The 26209-nt window shown below is 48.3% G+C and overlaps 1 protein-coding gene and 1 pseudogene across 1 annotated transcript in view; both read left to right on the forward strand.

Moving 5' to 3' along the window:
- Window positions 1–26209, forward strand: part of PIWIL4 (piwi like RNA-mediated gene silencing 4) — a 148083-nt gene that overhangs the window by 95292 nt on the left and 26582 nt on the right. Inside the window, exon 14 of the mRNA XM_083170099.1 lies at window positions 13772–13844. Coding sequence (XP_083026225.1) covers window positions 13772–13844 — 73 coding nt within the window. The remainder of the gene's footprint in view (window positions 1–13771; window positions 13845–26209) is intronic.
- LOC146060799 (5S ribosomal RNA) lies at window positions 9238–9356 on the forward strand (annotated as a pseudogene).

Raw genomic sequence — 26209 nt, forward strand, 5'->3', positions numbered from 1 at the left:
GGAGGGGTCGTGGGGGGTTCTTTTTGCAGCGAATCGAGGGAGGGGGGGTGTCGCGGGGGTGTTTTTGCGGCGAATCGCGGTAGGGGGGGTCGCGGGTGTTTTTGCCGCGAATCGCGGGAGGGGGGGGCGTGCGGGGGGGGGGGAGGTTTTGCAGCAAATCGCGGGAGGGGGGCGCTCACCTGGTGGCTGTGGAGTAGCAGTGCTGGGCAACATGGGAAGGCAGTGGGTGTCTGGCACTGTCTGTGGGCTCACTGGGCTGGTTCTCTGTCACATACCTCCCAACATGACCCTCTCCAGGAGGGACACAATGCTCTGTTTCTAGACTTCCCCTTAATGTATGATTGCCATCACCTGTTTTAAACAGGTTAATTTCTCAGAAAGGTGTTCAGCACAGATGAAGGCAATCACACATTGGCCCTTATTCTGATCGGTGCGGATATTCCCGCATTCTTACGGAGCGGTCCGCACGCCACGGTGTTCTGCCGCGTGCGGCCATCGTCCGTAGAAACGCCCACGGGTCCTCCGCATTCGGACGGACTCACTCTTTAAGAACAGGGCGTGTTTACGGACGACATACAAACCATGCGTGTGCGGGAGAAACACTCCGATTCTGCACGGTATTACAGAGTATTACAGAGTATGCTCGGGAATACCGCATCCGAACGGGAGCCAAGCGGTGCTACCGCCCGTAAGCGGAGTATTTACGCCAAACAACCCACTATTATGTATCTTCTGCAATACATCACATGACCCACTTATTCAATTACCTATCCTCATAAAAAACTGCTTATTTGGAATTGGAATCAATTAGATGCCAATATATCCTTACAAGCATGCCTAACACATGCATTGCACACATTAACCCTTACAGCAATTTAAGTGCAATGGTTTGTATTAGACCCTGTGTAAAAGATTCTAAACAATCTACACATATACTGTTTAATGTGCAAATAAAACCAACAACTGTGAACTTGCATAAACCATTTATTAGAATCCAAAATTAACATTTAAATAAAAAAATATAAAATAATACATTAGATAAGCAGATCTCGCAGGTCCTGCAGATCGGCTAGTAATAGCCGCAAATGGTGCTCTGCCCGCAGGAGGGCCCCACGAACCCCCTCATCTGCCGGTGTGGTGTCATCTGTGGGCATGTCAAAGGGGCAAAAATTAGTCATGATATTCATGCATACATTTCACATACTGCGACATAAATTGCACAAATGCTAGGTGACATGTGTATGTATATATATATATATATCTATGTAGAGAGATAGAGACACACATAGATAAATAGATATGACACATACATATCTACATACATACAAACTTATTTACTACATACTGTGTTTTTTTCCCTCTACCCTTTACTCTGCAGAAGACATAACAGTCATAGTGTTTCTTCTCAGTCACAACCCACCCATGACTAACCAATGACAAGCATGTCATGGCCTCCGTCAATAAGAACTTGTCACAATCTCCTCAGTCTAAGTTCAGTGATGGTTCGTGGCATGGGAGTTATGCAAATGTCAGGAATGCACAGTACACATCCTCAAAATCATAATTCACTCTAAACCAACCTACAATTCTGTGAGGGCAAAAAAACAATCTGAACTACAGGGGGTGTTTAGGTAGAGGAGGCTCCTGGGACACTGGCAACTTGTGACTCCATTCCAAGGTAGGCCGGGCCATACTCCATTTATAGCATACATCCTATAGTTTATAAATAACATTCACCAACAATATAGATTCCACTATTTGATGGGTCATAATCAACGCTTGCAGCAGGTGAATTTAATCCACAAATGATCCACTCATCCCTTTACTCCAGGATCCTGTTTAACTACAACGGTTATGTGGCAGTCAAAATGGAGCTCCAAGCCATCCCACAAACCTGTGTAATTCAGAGGTGTCCTGGATGAAAGGGATGCCTTGGACACCCCATCTAACCCGTACCTGTATCTGTAGCTACCCACTTTGGGGTCTGTATTAATAGGATTGTACCAAAAGTTTTAATCACCAGTGCTACATAACAAATACCAGTACAACTACTTCATGAATGATGCATTATGTAAACATACCGATCTGATGGGACTCCGGGGCCTGACACGCCTCCTCCCCCTCGGATTCGGACACCTCTGGGGCAACCGTGGCCTCCTCAGCCCCCTCCTCCGCCAGCTCCTCCGCCACCATCACCTCGTCCACCTCCTCCGCCACAACCACCTCCTCCACCACCACCACCTCGTCCACCTTCTCCGCCACAACCACCTCCTCCACCACCACCACCTCCTCCACCTCCTCCTCCGCCACCAACACCTCCTCCTCTGCCACCAACTCCTCTTCCACCTCCTCCACCACCACCTCCTCAGGCACCTCCTCCTCCTCCACCACCTCCTCCACCATCTCCTCCACCTCCTCCACCATCTCCTCCACTTGCTCCTCCACCATTTCCTCCTCCTCCTCCACTTGCTCCTCCTCCACCCTTGCCGCCACCTCCTCCTCAGGCTCTTGGCCCTCCTCCTCGGCCAGGGCTGCCTCGGCCTCTTCACGTGCCTGTCGGGCTCGGGCTCGTGCTGTGTGTTAGAAAAAAAAATCATGGTCAATGTCGGGTCATTGGGGCACATGTATTAATCCATAACAAGACATACATGGAAGGGTGATAATGATGGCAAACGATGCTGGAAAGTAGCTCCTTACTGTTAATGGACTCCAAAATGTGACATTTAAATTATTATGTGATTGTTAGTAATTTGTTCAAACATTACAACCCTGGCATTTATCAATGTGTAACACATATTAGATCTGGCACATTGTATGCATCAGAATCATCAATGCTATGTCATTACATATAAAAGCCACATGACTGCATGTTAACCAGGAAGAAGCACACATAACAGTCTATGGACTTTTAAACCCATGGACACCCACTTATCATGAGACACATTTTATTGTTTCTATATGCTATGTTGTAAGTGCGAAATTTCATAGCTAAAATACTCACACTCAGCTATTTCGCCCCTAATTTGCTGTAACAGCTGGGGCTGGCGCCTGCGGAGGTCCGACCACCGCCTCTCGAGCTGCCCGATGGTCCTCCGCACCCGAGTGCGGGCGTAAATCCTGCGGCCTGCCGCAGCATAGGCCCGGCGCTTATGTCTATTGCTGATAAAGGGCCCCGCACGGCCCAGCCTTGTCTCCATGACGGAGACCAGAACCCTCAGCTCCGCAGGAGAAAACGGGTCTGCCCTTCGTGTCTCCGCCATGTTAACAATGGCATCAATCAACCAATCAGGTGGTGGCATTGGTTTATCACAGTTATTTGTGTTAATAACTTTATTGTTCATCTTTACATGAACAGCGTCTCTGCGCCAACACAAATGGTGACAAATTCGCATGCCTTCAAAACAGTAGTGCTGATGTATGTTAATGAACAAATCTGATATATATAAAACACAGTGTGTATGCACTTAGCAAATCCAATGACGCCTCGCTCCGCCAAGCAACGCGTGCTATAGCTTAGCAACGCATAGCTGTACTTAGCATTACTTACTCTATGCATCTATGTGTATGCGTACATTTATGTTTAAAAGACACATACACATACTTGCAGGTATCCTGAGTCCAGCATTATACACCAGCGCTGCCTGCCTGGCTGCCTGCCTGCCTGCCTGCCTGGGTGCCTGCCTGCCTGCTCCTCGAAATGTTTAAACATGTTAATAAATTCAAATATCATATATATATATATATATATCTGCAAACAAATCATACATCAACACAGGAAAAAATCCCCAACACATTAGAGAATAAATCAATGTACTCACCAGTCATCAGGGATAGTATCAACTACAATAATGAAGATATAACAAACACATAAGATCCCTTGTACAAGGTATAATAATGAGCACCTATATTGTACTTCCCCCCAAACTAAGCACATATGATAAATATCTACTATTTCTTTGCCATTAGGAGGGCAGGCTGGCTAATTGTCGTTTTGTAACACTGACAACTACCACACTGTACTTATTTGAAGGGGTGATTTTTACAACAATTGGTGTGTTCTGGTCAACTAGATAAAATGTACCTGAAGTATCTTTGCGCCACAGAGTCCCGCAGCTGGTATCCCCTCCGGCATTCAGGGGCGCGGGATGGGCGCATGGGCGGATCTTGCGGCTCAGATGGTACCTCCCACTCATCAAAGGGTATCTCACGCCGCACAGCAATGTTGTGGAAAAATATACACAGGCCCACGATCCTCGACACCATTTGAGGCGCATACTGTAAGTCACCACCAGTGCGGTGGAGCACTCTAAATCGACCCTTTAAAAGGCCAATTGAGCGCTCCACCACTTGCCTGGTGGCAACATGCGCCACATTGAATGCCTCCTGTGGGCCCGGTGCTGGGTAGCTGTACGGCGTAAGTAGCCAGGGCGTACATGGGTAACCGGAGTCACCCAGAACCCACGCATCACGGCCTTCCAGCTCTTGTAGTCTTTGCCATATCCCGGTTTGTCGGATGACATGAGAGTCATGGGCACTTCCGGGAAACTTCGAGTTGAAGGCGAGAATCTCCATGGATGGGCCACATACCACCATCACGTTCAGTGAGTGGAACAATTTGCGGTTCCTATATATCTTCTCACTTCGAGATGGAGGCACAAATGGTACATGGGTGCCATCCACAGCCCCTATCACATTAGGGAAGCCAGCAATTTGATGGAAGGCCTGCTGGCTTCTGCGCAGGGTCTCGGTGGCAAATGTCATGGCCATGAAGTGCCCCTTGCGCCTGAACATGGCCGACGTCACACGCCTCAGGATTCGGCAGAAGGCCGGCTGAGATATTCCAGCAAGTACTGCCACTACTTGTTGGAATGATCCTGAGGCGCAGAAATGCAACACCGCCAGCAGCTGTGTGTGAGGCGGAATTGCTGTCGTGATCCCGTGTAGAGGTTCCAGATCACTCTCAATTAACGAGAGCAGATCCAGAATTACATGTGGCGGTAACCGGTACCTAGTAAGTACCTCATCATCGGGCATAGCAAACAGAGTCACCCGTGTGCGATAGATTCTAGCACGTCCTGGCCTCCTTGGGCGACGAGTGGGGAGAGCCGCAAGTGCCCTTAGCCTCCTTTCCATGTCCCGCAGCATTGCTTCAGCAACCTATAAAGAAATGAACATAAATACTGATGCACCTATGCACATAATGGCCATATCCCACTACAAATAGATTTGTAGGCTTCAATACGTACAATAGATGGCCGCCCCGTAAAATCCCGAAGATCCATTTGACTCTATAATGATGTAACAATAATATGAACTCAATACACACCGTCCTAAACACACAGATGCTTACAACATCGAACTACTAAACACTACTTGAGTATCAAAGGTGTCTGCATTTGTTGCCGACATCATGTACTATGAGACATTCCAGCTATTGCTGGGACATGTTGTCCTGCAATAGATGAACACACACAGGTTTCAGACCTGTGAGTGAAATAGTGAACATGTGACATGTTGCAATAATGCTACAAAGACTTTGCTGGCCCAACAATCTGTAGTCAGTGAGGCAATGGTGCATACATTCATACACTTACATTGTTAATGGATAACATATCTCCAAGGACCATGGAAGAGCTTACCTTAGACCCTGACAAGTCCAGATCTGGAGACAAATGATTCTAGCAGCAATTCACTATTTATAGGCCTGTCACATGTGTGGTCTATAACAGTAGTGATGAGTATTGCATGACTTGTGGGCTGGATTTTCTAAGGGATTGGGCTACTTTTAGCTTGCAATCAAACGCCACAATACCACAGTAGTCATGAACCAAATGTCATGTCATGCTAGCAAATAGCATGTGTATTGTGCGATAGTCACAGGTGTAGCAGAAGATTCTATGCAATGTTAGAATTGGTGACCAGTATTTCATGTCGAAGTTTCGCCAGGTTTTACACAATGGAATTTCCGCCACCGTATGCGGCGCGAAAAAACAGCGACGTACGCTCGTGCACGGAACGCAGCTGCCGCTGATGTCCGCCAAACAGGATACACAAACAGTATATAAAGGTGTATTAGAAGGTGACAATGTTGTTGCTAACATGTCTGGATCACAACCAGAGGTGGACCCAGACCTGCAGCAACTATTTGACCAGATGGACTCCAGCACCACCTATGTGCCACTGCACATGCAGCCAGTGGGTAATGAGGAGGCTGCTGGCCCTTCTACAGCAGGGCAACCTGCACCTGACCATTCTACAGCAGGGCAACCTACACCTGGCCCTTCTGCAGCAGGGCAACCTGCAGCTGGCTCATATGCACCATCAGCAGAATCTTTTGGAACACAACCGGGGACTTCACAAGATAGTACCATGGCCAGCACTTCAAGTGCAGCGACACGTGCCAGGGGGCGTGGCCATGGACGTGGCAAGGGGAGAGCGAGGGCAACAGAGGAACCAACTACAAGAAATAAGGCATATGAAGCACAGGAGCTTGCCATCCTGGTTCCCCGAGCACGTGATTGGATTGAGTGTCCATCGGAGAAGCTGACACACACACGCAGATGGAAGATTTGGGAACAGATAACGGCAGAGATTAATGAAGTAGCGCCACAAGTTCGTGAGACGGACCATGTGAAGAAGAGGCAAGTTGTTTTGTGATACATGTGCCCAGTAATAGACAAGTAATGATTGAATTCATGCTTAGATGGATTTTGCAAATGGCCCGTGAGGTTGTTACGATACACAGACATTATTGCCATGTTATTTAGTTGAGAGTTAGAGTATGGTGATTGTGAATGTGTATTGTAACGGTTGATATCATAGTTGCATGTAATGTTATCTTTTGGACATTAAGCACATGTCGTAATATGTAGCACAGAGCAATGGCTGCAACAGCAAACATCTGGAGTGACATGTATTAATATGTCAACTTACATTGCAGGTGGCAGGACTTCAAAACCAACCTGAAGAGGAAGATGACCAAGCGGTGGGAACACAGCCAGACATCTGGGGCCGGGCCCATGCCATCAGGGCTAGAGCTCACCCCCCTGGAGTTGATGGCCGAGAGCTGTATATCAGTTGAGGAGGTCAGGGGGGTGAGCACGATGGATAGCGAGGCCCCAGCTGAAGTGTTTGCGTCTTTTCTGGAAGGTAAATATTGGTCATGCCATAAGCTTGTGCAAGTAATTATCTTAGAATGTGTCCTAATTGTGTTTATCATTTTCCACAGACACCCCACTGCTTGGTGACGACTCTGGTCAGGAGGTGGAGGAGTCCGTGCCACCTGGCCCCAGTGGTAGGCCTGTGCAGCAGCAGCCATCGGCCCAAGCCGATTTGGCCAGGTTGGCCCAGATGCTTGGGGACATAAACCAGCAGGGAGAGTTGGCATCAGAACGGATGCATAGGACCGAGGAGATCATGGCGAGCTTGGTCAGCACCCAGCAGGCCATCGCTGGGAGCCTGCAGGCCATGGCTGAGGCGCATCAGGCCATGGCTGCAAGTGCTCAGGTGCTGGCCGAGCAAGCCACCCGCCAAAATGATCTCCTCCTCCACCATAATGAGCTTATGGTGGAGCTGGTTAACAGCAACAGGGTCCTAATGTCATCCGTTTCTGGTGCATTACCACCAGCAACACTCCCTGCTGGCAGGAGGGGTAGACCAGCCAACCCCTCACCAGCATCTGCTCCACCTGCCCCAGCATCTGTCCGTGGCCGAAGAGCTGCTGCACAGGCCAAGGAGCCTACCAAGGCCAAACGTGGTCGAAAATGAACTTGTGGCTGCATTAATCTCCACCGTTATCTCATCCCAAATCTTCCATTGTACTGTGTGTGTCAGCTTCTTGTGTCCAATCACGTGCTGAGGGTAACCAGATGAGCCCTTGCTTCCAATGTCCTTTTTGGTTCCCCTGTTGCCCTCTTTTGCCTGCCATTACTGTCAGCTGCACTTGATGTGATGTTGCTAAGTCCCCGGTTGTGTTCCAAATGATTCTGCTGATGGTGCATATGAGCCACGCGTCAGTGAACAAGCTTCTCTGCGAAACACGTGTCCTCTGACGCGCAGGACACACCCCCCTCAGGACACCCTCCACCGTGATCTCTACGGACACCCCGCTCCGGCGTCCGACTACCTCCCGCCGCCATCGCTGCGTCTGGGCAGCAAGGTAAAGCAGGCTGTGCCTGCAAACAATTTAACCGGCAGTACTCATACTGCAGAACCGCTCTACTTAGCGCTGTTCCGTCTATAGGACAGACGCGCTTGTGTAACAGCATCACGCTAAATGTTATATTACACCTGGGAAAACTAGAGGTGATCTCTCACTGCAGATTGCGCAGCATATCAAACTGCGGCGCATAAGTCACCTGAGCCCCCCTTTCTACCTTATAAAGCACAGGAGGTGCATATGTACATCTAAGTATCTTCACCTTTAAAGCATCTCCTGACTGTCTATTATTACTCTATGTGCTTAGAGGACGTTTAGGTGATTTTTTCATATAAACTGTGTTGCACACACACCAAGATCTTAATAACTTTATCCTCACAGGATCTCCTAATTGTTTCATGTACTTAGAGGATTTATAGGTGATTGTGACATACAATTTGTGCTATATACACACCGGGATCTGCAGATTTGACAAAGGGCCAGGATCTGTCAGACCCAATTTACCAACCTGCCTTGCAAATAGACAGATCTTACTCCCTCTTTTTGCCTTTTTTGCTTATTGACTGTAAGACGCCATTAACTGTGTCCAACCACAAGAATTGCTATCTTTACAGCGACAAAAAACTGCCAATTTGGCTAAATGTCAGTATTTGTCACTGTTCTCTTTGCTCACTAAACAGTACTAAACAAACCCCTGGGTGAACTGGGTGATCAGACAAACCCTATTCTGACACCTGGAACACTAGCCGATTTCCTGGACTGAGGGTACATTCAACCTTTTTACTCCTTCTAAATTTTCGCGGTTCCCACTCCAGGGAGGATCGTCTCACCCCGTCTCTCTCATCCCCAATCCTATACATTGTAAGATTGGGGACAGCAGAAGTTTGGGCTCAGACACAAGATTCCCCCTCTTTCTTACTACCCTATATCTCACCTCCTAGTGACTCTCTCATTGGCCCTCCTGCTAATTATTCACCCTGCAAGGCCTTGATGGTAACAGGGAGGATTCCATTACTGCAGGACCAACAGCAGAAGCACGCTTGAGCTCATTTTCCACCAGCAGGACCCTCGCACTTCAAATATACGGCCATACCTCACTGAAATCGCCTGGTACCATCCGAACCCAGAAGCTAAACAGTGGAGGGCCGGCCAAGTACCTGTCTGGGGAACTAACAGGGAATAGTCGGTGCCGTAATTCACCATAACAGCAGAAGCCAGAAGCTGTGAGAGTGACGCTTCATTCATACCTCTGTACTGCTATTCTGATTTTCTTCTGTCAATCTGAGACTCTAAACCCCAATTTTTTGTCTTACATTATTATATCTTTTTGTCTTATTATTATTATTTGTTTGTCTTATTTCACACTTGACAATTTCAATTGATTACTGAGGGGTGGTGTGTCCTGCGCCATCTGAATTGCTATTTCAATCTTAGATGATAAACAGACTAATTTTCTGTTATGACTGCCAGAATAAGAAATAGCTATATGTGTGACTAATTTTCGCTAAGCTTACCTTTAATTAAATACCTGACCTTGTCAGCACTACTTTGACTTATTGCTAAGAGGACTAATTCATTCAACAAACGGAATTTTTTCAGTAAATGCTACCCCTCTTATGCTAACCCAGTTTTTTAAGTGTTTCGATAATTAAAAGTTATGTTTTAACAAATAGACACCATATCAAATTTATACCATTAATTACAAGCGTGCCCCAAAAAACCTTGTCGGGTTCCCTTCAAGTCACCTTTGACTTTCCTTTTCAGTCCAGCTGCAGGTTGGCCTGCTGCAGAAGGGCCAGGTGTAGGTTGCCCTGCTGTAGAATGGTCAGGTGCAGGTTGGCCTGCTGTAGAAGGGCCAGCAGCCTCCTCATTTCCCACTGGCCGCATGTGCAGTGGCACATAGGAGGTGCTGGAGTCCATCTGTGTGCAATTATATTTGTTTTGTATTATAATTTATTTTGGTACATTCCTGCCATGGTTTGTTTTCTTTGGTATTTTTATTTTTTTGTCATTGCATCACAGTGGCATTGACTGTGAAATTTATATAAATAAATTGCTTTACTTTACAACAATTGTGTGGTTTAATTAGTACATGTCGCATACACATGTGTATTGCTAGTATTAATATTCAGTCATGTCCATTGTTAGCAGGTTTAAAGTGTGTCAGAAGTACAGCATATGTGGGTGATTAGTAAGGTTTCCTTGAAGCAGCAATGGTTTCAATTAAAGCACTGACAAGCGTCCTATTAGTGATTAATGAGTAAAGGAGTCGATTCTATTGGGTTCAGGTGTTAATGCTTGTAGTCATTAGGCGGTCCGTTCGCCTACCGCAGGAACGAGTGGTGTCCGCAAAGCAATAGTGGCCTTTTGGACACCGCACATTTCTTCCCTTTTTGTTCGCGTGCATTCGGAGTGCTATCCGAATGTACGCCCCCCAACATAAGTGTACTCCCCCGTGTCCGCCCATGTTTCCGCCCCGTTTTGCCCACTTTGAAACTACGCCCATGTGTCATTCCGCATGACGCCCATAATACGCCCATATTTCCCGAATGATTGCGGGGACCAGTTTTGTACGGGATTTGCCCGAACAGGTACGGAGTCAAGGCGTGGCACATGCGCGTAGCGTTCTCCACGCATGCGCAGACGCCGTAAAGACGCGATCCGAAAGTATGCGGAAAAGTGCGCATCAATCAGAATAAGGGCCATTAAGAGGAAAGTCCAGGAACAGAGCGTTATAGACACAGACACCCACTTTGAGTGACAGATGTAGCCAAATATATAGGAGATGTGCTTACAGCACATGAATAAAAATAGCATGCCCCTCCTCAGAATAATATTCCTGATTTTTTGACACCAAATGTAAAAAACAAAACACTTTATTTTAAAAGTTCACCTTCCACTTCACCATAAAAAGATAGCGATTGCTACTCGGTGAATCATGGCGAAAAAAACCTTCAAATGTATTCGCCATCTGGTCATTGAATAGGGTGATTCACCGTTTTAGTCAAAAATTCGCCTTACAGCACAAAATCGCCATAAAAACCTGGCGAATCAGCCTCATTGAATACCGCCCTATGTGTTAAGGTTTCTAAAAAGGCACAAAAAATGCAGCACTATTATCTCTTAATCTTTACATTTATGAGTCAGATGATTCCAATGAAAAGAGAAAAGAACAATAAACGTTAATGGTATGGGCAGCTGATGTGATAAATGCACCACGCAGCAACATGTAAACATAGGATCCTTATATTGCAATAAAATCCACCAGTAGTACAAATCTTGTGAAACCATAAGGCTCCAATAACTGACAATTGTATATAATAAATATCACTTATAGTGAATGGAAACTAGAAGAATGTTCCCCTTCAGTCTCACAAGTGTACACCAAGGTAGATTAATAACTGGTTCCAGGATACATGGTATTAATGTCCTCTTTAAAGGTGCCCACACACTAGAAAGATCTGTTATCTTAAGATTTCCCTTTACCGTCAGTCCTGGACAAAAGATTTTGGACAGAGTGCATTTTGGCCGAACGCTCCCGAACAGCCGAATCCCTGAGCGGAGCGCACCAACTCAGAAATAACCAATTCTGATCTTCCCTGCATCATCTAAGATCAAAAGATCCAGCTAAATCCCCGGGAGTGCGCATCGGATCGCGATCATTTGTGATTGCGAACGATTTGCGGTATAAGTCGGCTGAAAAATTGCAGTAGTGTGTGGGCACCTCTAGATGCTGAATGCGGTTTCGATATATATAGACCCAGAAGGAACGTCTGGCCAAAAATGATGGGTAAGCAATCAGCAACACCTAAGGGATCTCATCACAGGCTCATGACTTAAAGCAGCAACTGCTGCTAATTATATCTCCCATTGTCTCTTTTTCTGCGCCGTGGGTTCCTTTCCATTGTTTATATTGTGCTATTGTTTCAGTATTGTTTTTTTTCTATTTTCTGTGGGAGTATCTTTCTTTAGTGATATTCTTCTGCACATAGGCTTGTATGTTATCAGCACCTCTGTAGGATCAGTATCGGTCCACCTGTATCGTTCTATTCCCAGGGAACTGCACTCAGCGACTCAGGCTGCCGGTTACACCCTCCCTGTCTGTGCCAAATGAAGGGACTTTTATCTCTAAATGGGGCAGATGTATTAAGCCTGGTGAACAGATAAAGTGGAAGGTGAAAACGCACCAGCCATTTAACTCTTAACTGTCATTTTTCAAACACAGCTGATTGGTATCACCGTCCACTTTATCTCCCCCAGGCTTAATACATCTGCCCCAATGTTTCATATAGCGACATGTAACAGATCGATGAGTGCCTTTGCTTGCATGTCATGGTATTTCCCCAGTCTTTTGCTTCATACAGTAATGAGTGAGGGCAGAACGGGAGACACAGGGGGAGATGTAGCGAAGCTTGGAGAGAGATCACTTACGAACCAATTAGCTTCCAACTGCCATGTTACATGCTGTGTTAGAAAAATTACAATTCATCTCCATACTAGATGATTCCCTTTGGGAGCAATATCATTAACAATATCGTCCCAAACAAAAGATATAGCGATAGCGCATACACACTCAACCATATCGTTAACGATATTGCTCAGTGACGTCACCTATCCCTGCTGCTAACATTGGGCTTGCAGCACAGACGGGATGGGGTCGTTAATAATATTTGAAATGGATCGGATCGGCTGTGATGGACTCAGCCTGAGCAGGAGTTGATATCACACACTCTTCCTCTACAAGCCTGGGCACGCCTGTGTTTTTTCTGGCACTCACATTAAAATGGCCGGTCACCACCCCCACACTCCAGCTTCCTGTCAATCGCCTTGCGACCGGCCAGCAATGAAAAAATTAGCAGGACTTTGTAGCGAAGAAGCTTCGCGCAGGTGTACTGTAACCCGTACACATGGTCAGTCTATCGATAATCGGTCCCCGTGCGAATTCGCACAGCAGCGATCAGGTCTGAATCAGGCCCATTGAGCGTACACACTAAGCAACATTATAAATAATATTACTCGTAAGAGCCAAAATGAGTGATATCCTTTATAACAGGAGTGGCCAAACCTGTCCTCAAGATCTACCAACGGTGCATGTTTTCCAGTCCACCTGTGGGTCTATAGTAGGAATGAATGCAGCAGCTTTTAAAATGTGACAGTTAGTAATGACTACAGCTGTGCACCAGCTAGGTGACCTTGAAAACGTGGACCGTTGGTAGATCTCGAGGACCGGTTTGGCCACCCCTGCTTTATAGTATTGCCCTATCGTGTGTATGGGGCTTTAGAAGCTGATTAGTAGGTACTTTTATCTCTCTTCACTTCATCTCTTTACAATATCTCCCCCATAATGATACATGATGGGGTGTAACAAAATCTAGATTTGGAACTTTGCATAATGGGTAGAACAGACAAAACTGTAGAACCGGAGGCGTAACCGGCCAGCCTGTGCGCTGTGGCGGGCAAACTGCTTATTTCTCAGCGAGTATTTTGTTTTTTTATTTTGCTTCCGCTCATTTACAATTAAAAAAAGTCAGCAGATGCCCTCATGTAGATGCCACTGGGTACCAGTCGTGTGTTTACCGTATACCTGACGCCGTCTTTCTCTCTGTCTCGTAGAGTACAAGTAGAAGACAGCTCTGTCTCTTTCTTGCGTGCCCTGCAGCAGCATGTGACCCAGGATGTTCAGCTGGTAGGTGTTTTACATCTGCAGACACACCGGGAATGCGATCAGGATATGTAGGAACAGTTCTGCAAATGGTCTTCGTTATTACGTAGAGCTAAAAGTGGAAAGAGACCATCAGTGAATTAGGCCTGGGTTACGGTCTAAAGCAGCTCCCGTCCAGAAATGTGCACATTCCTGATGCATCAATTAAAGAAGTACCTGAGTATTTTGAGTCACACATATTTAAAGATAAAACAGAGCTGTATGTTCGTGTCATGGGTACAGATTATTTGACATGTTATAGGAAAGACAATAATATATTGGCAGTGTTAATATATGCCAAATGTGTAATTACGCTGTATTGCAGCATCACTTCATTAGACATTATAAAAATGTAAATAATATTTTATTTATGACGCCACAAGGGGTCCACAGCTCTTTACATAGCACATGGACAGACAGAATGGCAAAATACTTCCAACAGATTGCAGAACATAGGATACATCCCGTATAAACATCACTGCACATGTGGTCATAACAGCCACAGAATTAGTGCCAGCTCGACACAAAGGTTATGTGCCTCTGTTGGCGGAGGGGAGGAGTTGAGAATAGTGTATTTTTTCTTCGGGTTTCACAGTCCCCACAGGGTGACATGGGGGTTGTAGGCGGATCCAGAGGGCAGTGGCACCAATCAGCAAAGCTTTGAGACATCCCAGGCACCTCTTCCCTATAACCCCGTCTCCATGCTCAGCTCCAGTTTTTGTTGGTGCCAGCAGAAAGCTGGTGCACCTTTTTTATTCTTTGGGAGACGTCAGGGGCCACAGGGCTAACAGTGTGTAGAGAGCGGGTGAGCAAACCATTTCAGCACCAAAAAGGTTAAACTTCTTGGCTGGTTCCAGACAGCCAGGCTCCTCCCCTCCTCTACCCTGCCTCCATGCCAAGCTATTTTCAGTCTAAAATTCTCACTTGGGCAGAACAACATCTCCACATTGTCTGACGTGTTCATCCCTGGAATCCTGAATTGGTAAGCAGACTTCCTAAGTTGTCAAGACTTTAAACCGGGGAGAGGTCACTCCACCCAGAGGTCTTTTCCCTTCTGGTACGATGTTGGGGTCCTCCGGACGTGGATCTCATGTTGTCCCTTCACAATTACAAGATCTCAGTTTACGGGTCTCCATCCAGGGATCCTCTTGCCAGCTTCACAGACGCACTGTCAATTGCATGGCAGTTTCGTCTTCCGGATGCCTTTCCCCCGGTGTCTATGATACCCAGGGTGCTATGGAAATTCAAACAGGAAGGCGGGGACCTCATACTGATAGCTCCAGCCTGGCCACAGAGACATTGGTTTGTAGACCTACAAAGGCTGGCAGTACAGCAGCCATTTCGGTTACCTCTCAGACCAGACCTGCTCAGTCAAGGGCCTTGTGTACACCCAGATCTGCAGCACCTGTCTTTGACACCATGACGCTTAAGTCTGATATTCTAAAACAGAAAGGTTTCTCCAATAGAGTAATCCAAATGATGCTTAGAGCTGAGAAATCTGCTTCTGCGAGGATATACTATAGAGTATGGCATACTTATTTCTCCTGGTGTGCAGCCCATGACAACGACACCAAGGTTTTCCTTGCTTTTCTACAGAGAGGTTTGGACCTAGGCCTGAGGCTAGCTTCATTAAAAGTACACGTCTCAGACCTCTTTTATCTGGTTCCAACAGACAATTGCATTTCTCTCTGACATATGTACTTTCCTCAAACGTGTGATATGTCTTCAACCTTCTTATGTACCGCCATGGGATCTGTCGTTGGTCTTGCAGGCCTTAGAGAAACCTCCTTTCGAACCATTGCAAACAGTGGACTTCAAGTGTCATACAGCTAAGATGGTTTTCCTGTTGACCATTGCGTCAGCAGGACATGTGTCGGACTTGACTGCCCTCTCATGACGTTCATCTTTTCTCAACTTCCACCCGGACAAGGCGGTTCTGAGAAACCAGATCTACACACCTCCCTAAAGTTGTTTCCAGGTTCCATATGAACCAGGAAATTGTCGTTCCTGCCTTCAACTTGGTGGATCTGTCTCCAGCTGAGTGTTCCTTGGATGCAGTTAGGGCTATAACTACATATGTTGATCTTCTATTAGGAAGTCAGAGGCATTATTTGTGCTCTACGGTTTTCACAAACTGGGCTGGCCAGCGAACAAGCAAACTGTGGCTCGCAGGATATGACTTGTCATTCAGCAGGCCTACGAGCAAAGTGATCTTCCATTATCACATTCTATCAGTTTGGTTGGTCCGTCATAGGCGGCACGCCGTGGGGTGTCCGCCGAACAATTGTCCAAGGTTACAACGTGGTCATCTGTTTATACCTTCACTCTTGAAGGTATTGCTTTTAATACGTTCGCCTCCCAAGATGCTTCCTTTGGTCATCAAGTTCTTCTGGCACCTCAGGCTAGTTCTCTACTTTGACTACTGCTATTGGACATCCCCGATGTCACCCTGTGGGGACCATGAAACCCGAAGAAGAAAACAAGAGTTATGGTAGACTTACCTTCGGTTAACTCTCTTTTTCTTTCATGCCAATGGTGGTCACTGGGACAGTGGGGTGTGGGTGGAGCTTCAGCTACAGGCACCAAGTAGAATAGAGTTCTTCAAGTGCAGCCCAGGCTCCTCCTCCTCCACGCCCCTACAGGCTTCAGTTGTTTCTTGGTGCCTCAAGGCACAGGTACTAAGGGACAGGGCTCCGTGCTCTGTCTGAAATCTTCTTTTTTATTTTTAATTTTTTAATGCGGAGACAGCGCTACGCTGCTCCCCTGTGGCTGGCAGCGGCGCGCTGACTTTCATAGCCAGACCCGCCGCTCTCCTCATGACACGGAGGACGCCGCGCTCCACCACAGGTAAGCGCCTCCATGTGAGGTGACGCGCGCGCTGTTTACAGCGCGCACCGCTAGCGGTCGAATCACCCGGGCGGGGTGCAGCCCGGGTGACCCTGGCAGTGGCACCCAGTCCTTTCTGCGCGGCCACTAGACCACCAGGGCGCCGTACTGTGGAGCGCCATTTTTGTTAATGGCGCAGGGCACTGATGGTTCCAGGGGAGGCGGGGTCTTGATCCACAGCTCCCCGCCTCCACGCTCAGAGTGGCACAACGCTGGTTTCCCGCCTGAGCTTAGCTTCCTCACGCCCCAGCAGCGTACTGAAGGCGCCATTACGCGAGACTCACTGTGGGAGAAGTGCACCGGAATCCCTGCTCCTCTACACGCTACGGGAACAGGTTTTTCAGCAGCCCTCTGTACCTCAGTATTTAGCTGAGCGTCAGAGAGGACCAGAGGGCCTGTCTGTGTTAAACAATGTCACAGAAAAACCCCAGACCAAAGCCAGTAAGGGATTCACCTAAGCTGCATGCTTATACATGCACTAACTGTAAGGAGAATTATTCCTCCATACAGGACCAAGCTGGTTTGTGTGAACGCTGTTCTGCACAAGGCTCCCTGGGGGGCCCTTCAGACCCAACACAAGGGGAACCCAGTTGGGCATCCACTCTCTCAGCAGCCATGAAGGAGTTAGCTACTCAGTTAGCTGCAACCAGAGAGTCTGCTGCGCAGCCATTGCCGGCGCAGCCTGCTGCTGCTGCATCAGAGCCGGCCTGGGTACAGGGTTTATCCACCTCTGTTCAGGATTTAGTCTAGGTGTCTGCTTCTCTGCAGTCTGCATTGAGGGCTCCACCTAAACGCAAAGCACAAGCTCCTTTAGTCTCTAACCAGTCAGATACTGGGGATGACTTGGACGATCAGGTGCTGGTCGACACAGATGATGATGTCGACATAGACGAACCTGATAAGGAGGAAAGGATGACCCAGTCCAGAGTAGACTCCTTAGTTAAGGCTGTTAGGATGTCTCTTAATATACAGGACACCCAGACCACAACACCTGACACACTTCTTTTTAAAAAGAAAAAGAAGGAGTTGGCTCTCTTTCCCTCTAACTCAGATTTAGAGGAGGTCTTATCTGAGGCGTGGCAACACCCTAACAAAAAGTTTTTAGTGTCTAAACGCCTTATTTCCTTCTTCCCGTTCGCTCCAGCGGACCGTAAGAAATGGGAGGAGCCCCCACAGGTTGATGCTCATGTAGCCCGCCTGGTTAAGGCTACTACCCTACCTATTCCTACAGTGGCTTCTCTTAAGGATCCTACTGATAGGAAAATTGAACACTGCCTAAAATCAGTGTTTTCCAATGCTGGCGTGTCAGCAAGACCAGCCATGGCCTCAGCCTGGGTAGCAAAAGCAATTGCAACTTGGGCTGACTCTCTGCAAGAGCAGATTACCTCAGGGACACGTCGCTCAGAATTATTATCGACAATGGACCTCATCAGGGAAGGGGCCACATACCTGGAAGAGGCAGCGATAGATGCCGCAGCTCTCTCCTCTAAAATATCAGCATCTTCAATTGCTGCCCGTCGTGCACTTTGGTTGCGTACTTGGAACGCAGACTCTGATTCCAAGAAAGCATTAGAGGCCCTTCCGTTCTCAGGGGAGGTACTGTTCGGCTCCGAGCTGGACAAGATTGTAGCCACCATTGCAACGTCCAAGACAGCTTTTCTGCCTTCGGCACCGGCTAAACCCAGATCTCAGTCCTTTCGGACCTTCCGCCCACAGGGGAGACCCAGAGGCCAGCCTTCTTCAAGGGCCCAGGTATCCACAAGGCGTCCATCCGCTCCCAAGACCAAGCAGTCCTGGGCGGGTCACCGCCAGGCCCCAAAACAGGCCGACAAGCCCTCAACATGAGGATCAGGCGGCCCACCAACCACATCAGGTGGGCGGTCGCCTGTTGTCGTTTGCCGGGGTATGGCAAGCCACTACCACCGACAGGTGGGTAAACACCATAGTGGCACAGGGTTATTCCCTCTCCTTTCAGGGGCGTCCACCATCTCGGTTTTTCACAACAAGCATGCCCCGGGAGAAGGACAGAGCGGCTGCTCTGACCAGCTCCATTCGCTCCCTGCTAGCGGCAGGGGTCATAGTACCTGTCCCACTTTCTCAGCGAGGAGCAGGTTTCTACTCAAGCCTGTTCCTGGTGACAAAGCCGGACGAGTCATACCGACCCATCCTCAATTTGAAGGGCCTGAACAAACATCTCTGTGTCCCCAAGTTCAGGATGGAGTCCCTCAGGTCTATCCTGCAAGCTCTGGAACCGGAGGACTTCATGGCATCCCTGGACATCCAGGATGCCTACCTCCATGTACCAATTCGATCGGACAGCCAGTGCTACCTCAGGTTTGCGGTCAAAAGCAACCACTACCAGTTCATAGCCCTTCCCTTCGGGCTGTCGACCGCGCCACGAATCTTCACAAAGATTATGGCCACCATGGCGGCGACCCTAAGGGCTCAGGGCGTTCGTCTGCTACCATATCTGGACGACCTCCTGATATTGGCACAATCCGCCCAGACACTCCAGAGGCATCTGGAGCTAACGGTATCCCTTCTGCAGACCCACGGCTGGCTCATAAATTGGAAAAAATCCTCAACAACCCCATCACAGCGGATGGTGCATCTAGGAGCCTTGATAGACACAAAAACCCTAAGGGTTTACCTGCCAGAGGACAAGTGGATACCCCTCAGAGACCTCCTAAAGTTCTTCTTGAAGCAACACAAAGTCTCCGTGCACCTATGCATGAAGGTCCTAGGCAAGATGGTCTCTTGTTACGACATGGCGGAATTTGCGCAGTTCCATTCCAGGCCCCTGCAGAGGGAAATGCTGCGTCACTGGAACCGTTCCCAGCCAAGCCTAAAATCACAGACCTTTGTTCTGTCCAGGCAGACCCGTCTGTCGCTCACATGGTGGCTCAATCCTCTAAACCTTCAAAAAGGGCGCCAGTTTGTCATCCCTCAATGGGTAATTTTGACAACGGACGCCAGCCTCCGAGGGTGGGGAGCTGTTCTAGCAGAACATTCCTTCCAAGGCCGATGGTCAAGGGAGGAGGCGCTACTCCCAATAAACATATTGGAGCTAAGAGCCATCCTGCTAGCCCTCAAGTCGGCAGGCCCTCTGGTCCACTCCAAGCCGGTGAAAATACAATCGGACAATGCCACGGCAGTGGCATACTTCAACCACCAGGGGGGGACCAGGAGCTTGGCAGCCATGAAGGAGGTAACATCGATCCTGCAGTGGGCAGAACATCACCTGTTAGCTTTGTCGGCAGTTCACATCCCAGGGGTTCAGAACTGGGAGGCCGACTTTCTGAGCCGCCAGGACGTACAATCGGGCGAATGGGGGCTCCACGAGGACGTGTTCCAGGAACTGGTCAACAGATGGGGACTCCCGCAAATAGACCTAATGGCCTCAAGCGTAAACAAAAAGTTACCCTGCTACGGAGCTCGCTCCAGGGACCCACAAGCATATCTGGTGGATGCCCTGTCAGCTCCATGGCCATTCTCCCTGGTCTACATCTTCCCTCCAGTGGCTCTGCTGCCGAGAGTCCTCAGGCGCCTCAAACAAGAGGGAACCACAGCAATCCTCCTGGCTCCAGACTGGCCCCGAAGAGCCTGGTACACGGACCTTCGGGAGATGTCCCTGCAGCCACCTTGGCGGCTGCCAGCTTGTCCGGACTTGCTAGTACAAGGACCATGCCTTCACCCGAATCTGCACAGGCTAGCTTTGACGGCGTGGCTCTTGAAACGGAAGTTTTAAGAGATAAGGGTTTTTCATTGCCAGTCATAAAGACCATGATAGCAGCTAGGAAACCTGCTTCTTCCCGGATCTACTATCGAATCTGGAATGCTTTCTTCACCTGGTGTGCGAAGAAGAGCTTTCCGCCTAGGGAGTTTCGGCTTTCCAGGATCCTGGCCTTCTTGCAAGCAGGCCTGGATTTGGGCCTACGGTTGTCCTCATTAAAGTCCAAGTCTCCGCGCTCTCTATTTTGTTTCAGCGGAAGTTGGCAAAGAGGATGGCTATACAGACTTTTTTGCAGGGGGTCCTTCACATACAGCCTCCCTTTGTACCCCCAATCCAACCTTGGGACCTCACATTGGTGCTCTCAGCACTGCAAAGATCACCGTTTGAGCCTCTAGAATCCTCAGAGCTCAGATGGCTAACGTGGAAAACAGTGTTCCTGCTGGCTATTTCCTCAGCCAGAAGGGTTTCGGACCTGTCAGCCTTGTCCAGTGTCTCTCCATATCTGGTGTTCCACTCAGACAGGGCAGTCTTAAGAACTAGAAAGGAGTTCCTACCCAAAGTTATTTCCAGTTTTCACATGAACCAGGATATCGTTGTTCCTGCTTTTTCCCAGTTGGAAGACTCCCCAGAGTTACGCTCTTTGGATGTTACAAGAGCTTTAAAGGCATACGTTACTAGGACTCAATTCGCAAGACAGAGGCCCTGTTCGTGCTCTATGATGCAAACAAGAGAGGCTGGCCTGCAACGAAGCAGACACTGGCTCGATGGTTACGGTTAACTATAAAGCAGGCTTATGTGTCTTCCAATAAGCCAGTTCCATCTTCTATTAGAGCCCACTCCACGCGTTCGGTAGCGGCCTCTTGGGCGGCTCATCAGGGAGCCTCTGCAGAGCAGTTGTGTCGCGCGGCCACTTGGTCTTCCCCACACACTTTTCTAAAATTTTACCAATTTGACACGTTCTCCAGGGCAGATGCTGCTTTTGGGCAACGCGTCATTAGTGCAGCTCAGGTGCGTTCCCTCCCGTAAAAGGGACAGCTTTGGGACGTCCCACTGTCCCAGTGACCACCATTGGCATGAAAGAAAAAAGGGGATTTTGGTCCTACCTGTAAAATCCTTTTTTCTGAATCCATGGTGGACACTGGGCGCCCGCCCTCGCACACTGATCTACAGTAATGGGGGTCGGCTTACACCTTCCTGAAACTTATTCTTCCTTCGGGTTGCTGGTTTCTTTCCTGTTTCTCTTCCTTTTCCTGTACCTTGCGGGTAAGCTGTTGAACAAACTGAAGCCTGTAGGGGCGTGGAGGAGGAGGATCCTGGGCTGCACTTGAAGAAGTCTATTCTACTCGGCGCCTGTAGCTGAAGCTCCACCCACACCCCACTGTCCCAGTGTCCACCATGGATTCAGAAAAAAGGATTTTACAGGTAGGACCAAAATCCCCTTTTCTTCGAGGTTCATGGGACCCACAGGGCACCCACCCTTATAAGCCTGAGGTATTCCTTGTTGTATACAAGATGTGGTTTACGCGAGCTTGGTCACTGCTTCCCTCACTCTTTCTATGTATGAGTGTGCTGGTATGCTCATCACCTGTCTTCTTCCTTCTCCGCTTCCTGCAATTGGCTGGTTAACAAAACTGAGGAGCTGAGCATGGAGGCGGGGTTATAGGGTAGTGGAGCCATGCATCCTGGGATGTCTCAAAACTTGCTGTTTGGTGCCACGGTCCTCTGGATCTGCCTACAACCCTGATGTCACCCTGTTGGTAACATAAACCTTGAAGAAACAGAGTTAACAGAAAATAAGTGTACCATAACTCTCGTTTTATAATGGGTGCAACACACACAGGCCCAGAGTCCCATTGGGGCCCACACCGCACTTGTTCCCCTTTTTTAATACCTACCTCTCCGGAGTCGCGCTACAACGCAGCAGGACCGTTACAAGTGTTGACACTTGCAGCAGTAGACAGAACAATAATGGACAAAAGCGACTGCCCGCTTGAAGCCGCAAGTATACATTGTTTATTGTATGGCAGTAAATCTGTCTGCTACGGCTTCCTGCACCAACTGATCCCGAATCAGGCCCTGAGTGTGACCTCTATCCCATGTTCCATTTATTCCCTTTTGTTTGCCTGCATTGGAATTGTTGGGCACTCAGCTGCAAACAACTACATGCAGCATACTTCTGTATAATGTGTTCACTGTGTGGACTCCATTCGGAAAATGTCTTATTCCTGAGGCTTGAGGCGCGATTCGCATCTTTCTGGCGGCAGTCGTTCCTTATGTAGGAAAAGTAACATATTTAAACATGCACAATTTATAACAAATCATTTGACAGCTTCTTCCTGCGAAACATTAACACTGAGGAATGCGTATACCTGCCCAGGCTGGCTTATTAACATTCTGCAGGGCAATTGTCTGTGCGCCAAAGTCCCACATGAATGCAGGGTATTGTCCTTACATAATGTATAGCCGGCACCATCCGTTATGGCGCGTCTACTATATCCTCGTGGTTTTTTTTTTTTTTTTAAACTGACACAATGGTAACATCTTCTGCAAAGCTTTATTAAAATTCCTGATGAGTAAGTAACACATTTTCACTGCTGTTGGTAGCAATTAAATAAGATTGCGCTGCTTTGAATGATGTGTTTAATTGTGATTGTATCCAGTTGATAAGAGTTGCCCCTGGGAACAGATACCTCGGCTCAGTAGACGTATGAAAGACTCTGCTCCACTCTCCCAGTATCTTGTCATACATAAAGCGTAGCAGGTGTTTGAAAGACGCAGCTTCGTGTTCACAGTCTAATTCCTAGAACGGCGGCGAGATGGCGGCTCTCATCCCGTGTCGCCAGCCGTACTCTGCGGGCAGCCACGTTATCTATCAGTAGTCAGAAACACTCTTTGATTACAGCTTATTTGAATTGAATCAGTGCTTTATAAATGACTTTGTATTTCTCTAAGACAGTTGCTGCTTTTGAATAACCAAGTAACCTCATTTAAAAAAAAAAAAAATTCAAGATGGCAGCTGTGTGATTATAGCAGTATGAGAATAAAGTCGTTTTAAGGGGCCTACACACAGAACATTTCTCTTTCAATGGTCCTGGTGACACAGCTCAACACTGGGATGTAGGAGGGTCCGAAGGAGCCAGGCACCTATCCTAAAGCTTTAGAGGGTAGGCTCCTCCCCTACTGCATCCCTGGACTCTTCAGTTCGTGTTAGGTGCCCACTGGAGTGGGTACTATTCTAAAGGGCTGCGGGAGCAGCCGAAGAATTAGAGTAGTTAGGGAATTTTTATTGTTTTATTAACTTTCACCCTAGCTAGGTAGGCACAGTGTGAGGATTCTCATAGTGAATCCTCACACTGCTAGCGCAGCAGGAGCTGACAGAATCGCGTCCTGTCAGCTCACTGTGCACAGGGGAGACGCTGTCTGGTCTCCCTGTGCAGCGCTTACAGCCTCTATTAAGAGGCTGCCTGGGCTCCGGAGTACCCTGAAACCGGCTCCACGTTTAGGTGGGGATCATGGGGGACAGGCGCTCCGTGATGGCGGCGGCCATTTTATGCGGAGCTTACACGCTGAGCTCCTATATGAGAGGACAGCAGCGTTGTGACAGGCATGTTCCAAGTGGTCCCCAGTCGAGGGGGAGACACTGGAACTAGGAAATCCTACCTAGGGAGCGGCTGACTGGGGGTGGTTGGCGCCAAAAGTCACGGACCCCGCAGCAGCAGGGACTTTTGGTCTCTTCCCTCACTCTGAGTTTGGCGCCTTTCAGAACGCTTGCAGCGGAGCTGAGCTGGCTTACTGATCCTGGCAGAGTGACTTGGATTTCCTGGGCATCGTTTCCCCGCAGTTGAAACCAACAGACAGCTAAGTGATTGGGTGCATTGACTCTGGATAAACGCTGGTACATTGTTTGCACTGTATATATTTATATATTTTCACTTGCATCATGTCTGAGCATCAGGCTGTGGTTTTGAGGGAGGAAGCCCTTAGTGCACTGAGCGCGTGCAATGTTTGCACACAAAAGTTTGTCCCTGAGCAGATGGCCAGGGGGGGCTTATGTATTACTTGCGCTGATGTGAGACCCATGGGCAGTGAACCCCATAGGGCAGAGCAGATTGAACCCGCGTGGGCCAGGGCCCTAGGCAGGTCAGTAAACGCTTTGGTGCAGCTTCTGGACAGGCAGAGTGATGTGTTGGTAGAATCACAGAGACCTATGCCATCATCTCAGCAGTCTTCTGGCTCCTTGCCTCTTACCCAGGCAGATCCTGCTCTTATTCAGGTGATGCAGGATACTGCTAAGGGGATCAACAGGTTCAGTGAAATACTGGACAAAATAGATGTTGATGTTACAGGGACCCCTAAAAGGTCTTATGCTATGCCTCCTGTGGTAGATGAGGAGGAGGGAGCGTATACTGACACCCCCTGGGATCAGGGTGATGATTTTGAAGAGACCTCTTCTGCTGGTATAGAGGATCTTATTGTAGCTGTGAAACAGGCTTTAAAACTGTCTGTGGAGGATAAGACTCCTGTTAAAGGTGTTTTTAAGCGACAGCGGAAGGAGGCTGTTACTTTTCCTTCAGATGAGGGGTTGCAGGAATTGTTGGAAGGGGCTTGGAAAACCCCGGATAAGAGGCTACAGATGCCTAAGAGATTCCTTAGTCTGTACCCCATGCCAGAGTCTCATGCGGAGCTCTGGGAAAAGGTGCCTGTTGTGGATGCTTCAGTGGCACGTTTATCCAAAGCTACGGTATTGCCAGTACAGGGCGGTGCAGCTTTTAAAGATTCTGTGGATAAAAAGCTGGAGGGAAACCTCAAGGCTATTTTTGAAGGGGTGGGATTTACTCTACGGCCCCTTATTGCTTCAGCCTGGGTCTCTAAGGCCATTATAGAATGGGCTGGTGAATTATGCACCATGCTGCAGGCTGACCCTGGTGCTTTGCTTCTAGCAGAAAAAATTAAAGCTGCTGCAGAGTATGCAGTGGAAGCAGAGGAGGAAGCTCTTAAAATGGCGACCAGAGTGTCCACAGTCTCCATTAATGCCAGGAGAGTGCTCTGGCTTAAGGCCTGGGAAGCGGACAATGAGTCCAAGAAGGCCCTAGAGATGTTAGCTTTCAAGGGAAAGTTACTTTTTGGTACTGAATTAGAGGAGATTATAAAACAAGCCACGGGCGGCAAGAGTACATTTCTGCCGGCTCCCTCAACAAAGCAGACGTCCAGATTCTCTGCTTTTAGGCCGTCCTTTCGGCCCTCCCCTAGAGGTGGTGCGTCCTTTCGAGGACAGTCTTTCAGGGGAAAGTTTCAGTCCTCTAGGGGCAAGACACAAAAGTCCAAGTTTGGCTCCTTTCACAAGAAGCCTGCCTCCAAAGGAGAGGACAAACCCTCCGCATGACTGTCAGGGGATGTGCCCGACAGGGATAAAGGTGGGGGGGCGTCTCACACACTTCAGGGACGCATGGGCTTCTCTAGGCCAGGATGCCTGGGTGTTAGATATTATAACCCAGGGTTACAAAATCCCTTTCAGAGGTCCGCCTCCGAAGAGGTTCATCCCCACATCCTTGCCAAAACAGGCGCTCCTTCGCACAGCTCTTATGAGAGCGGCTCATTCCCTTTTGGAAAAAGGGGTGGTTACTCCGGTTCCCAGGGCAGAGTGGAAGAAAGGCTTTTACTCCACGCTGTTCCTGGTGCCCAAACCAGACGGGTCTTTCAGACCAATACTAAATTTGAAATCCCTAAATGT

This window comes from Crinia signifera, chromosome 2 (assembly GCF_055691185.1).
Source record: "Crinia signifera chromosome 2, ASM5569118v1, whole genome shotgun sequence".
Classification (NCBI taxonomy): domain Eukaryota; kingdom Metazoa; phylum Chordata; class Amphibia; order Anura; family Myobatrachidae; genus Crinia; species Crinia signifera.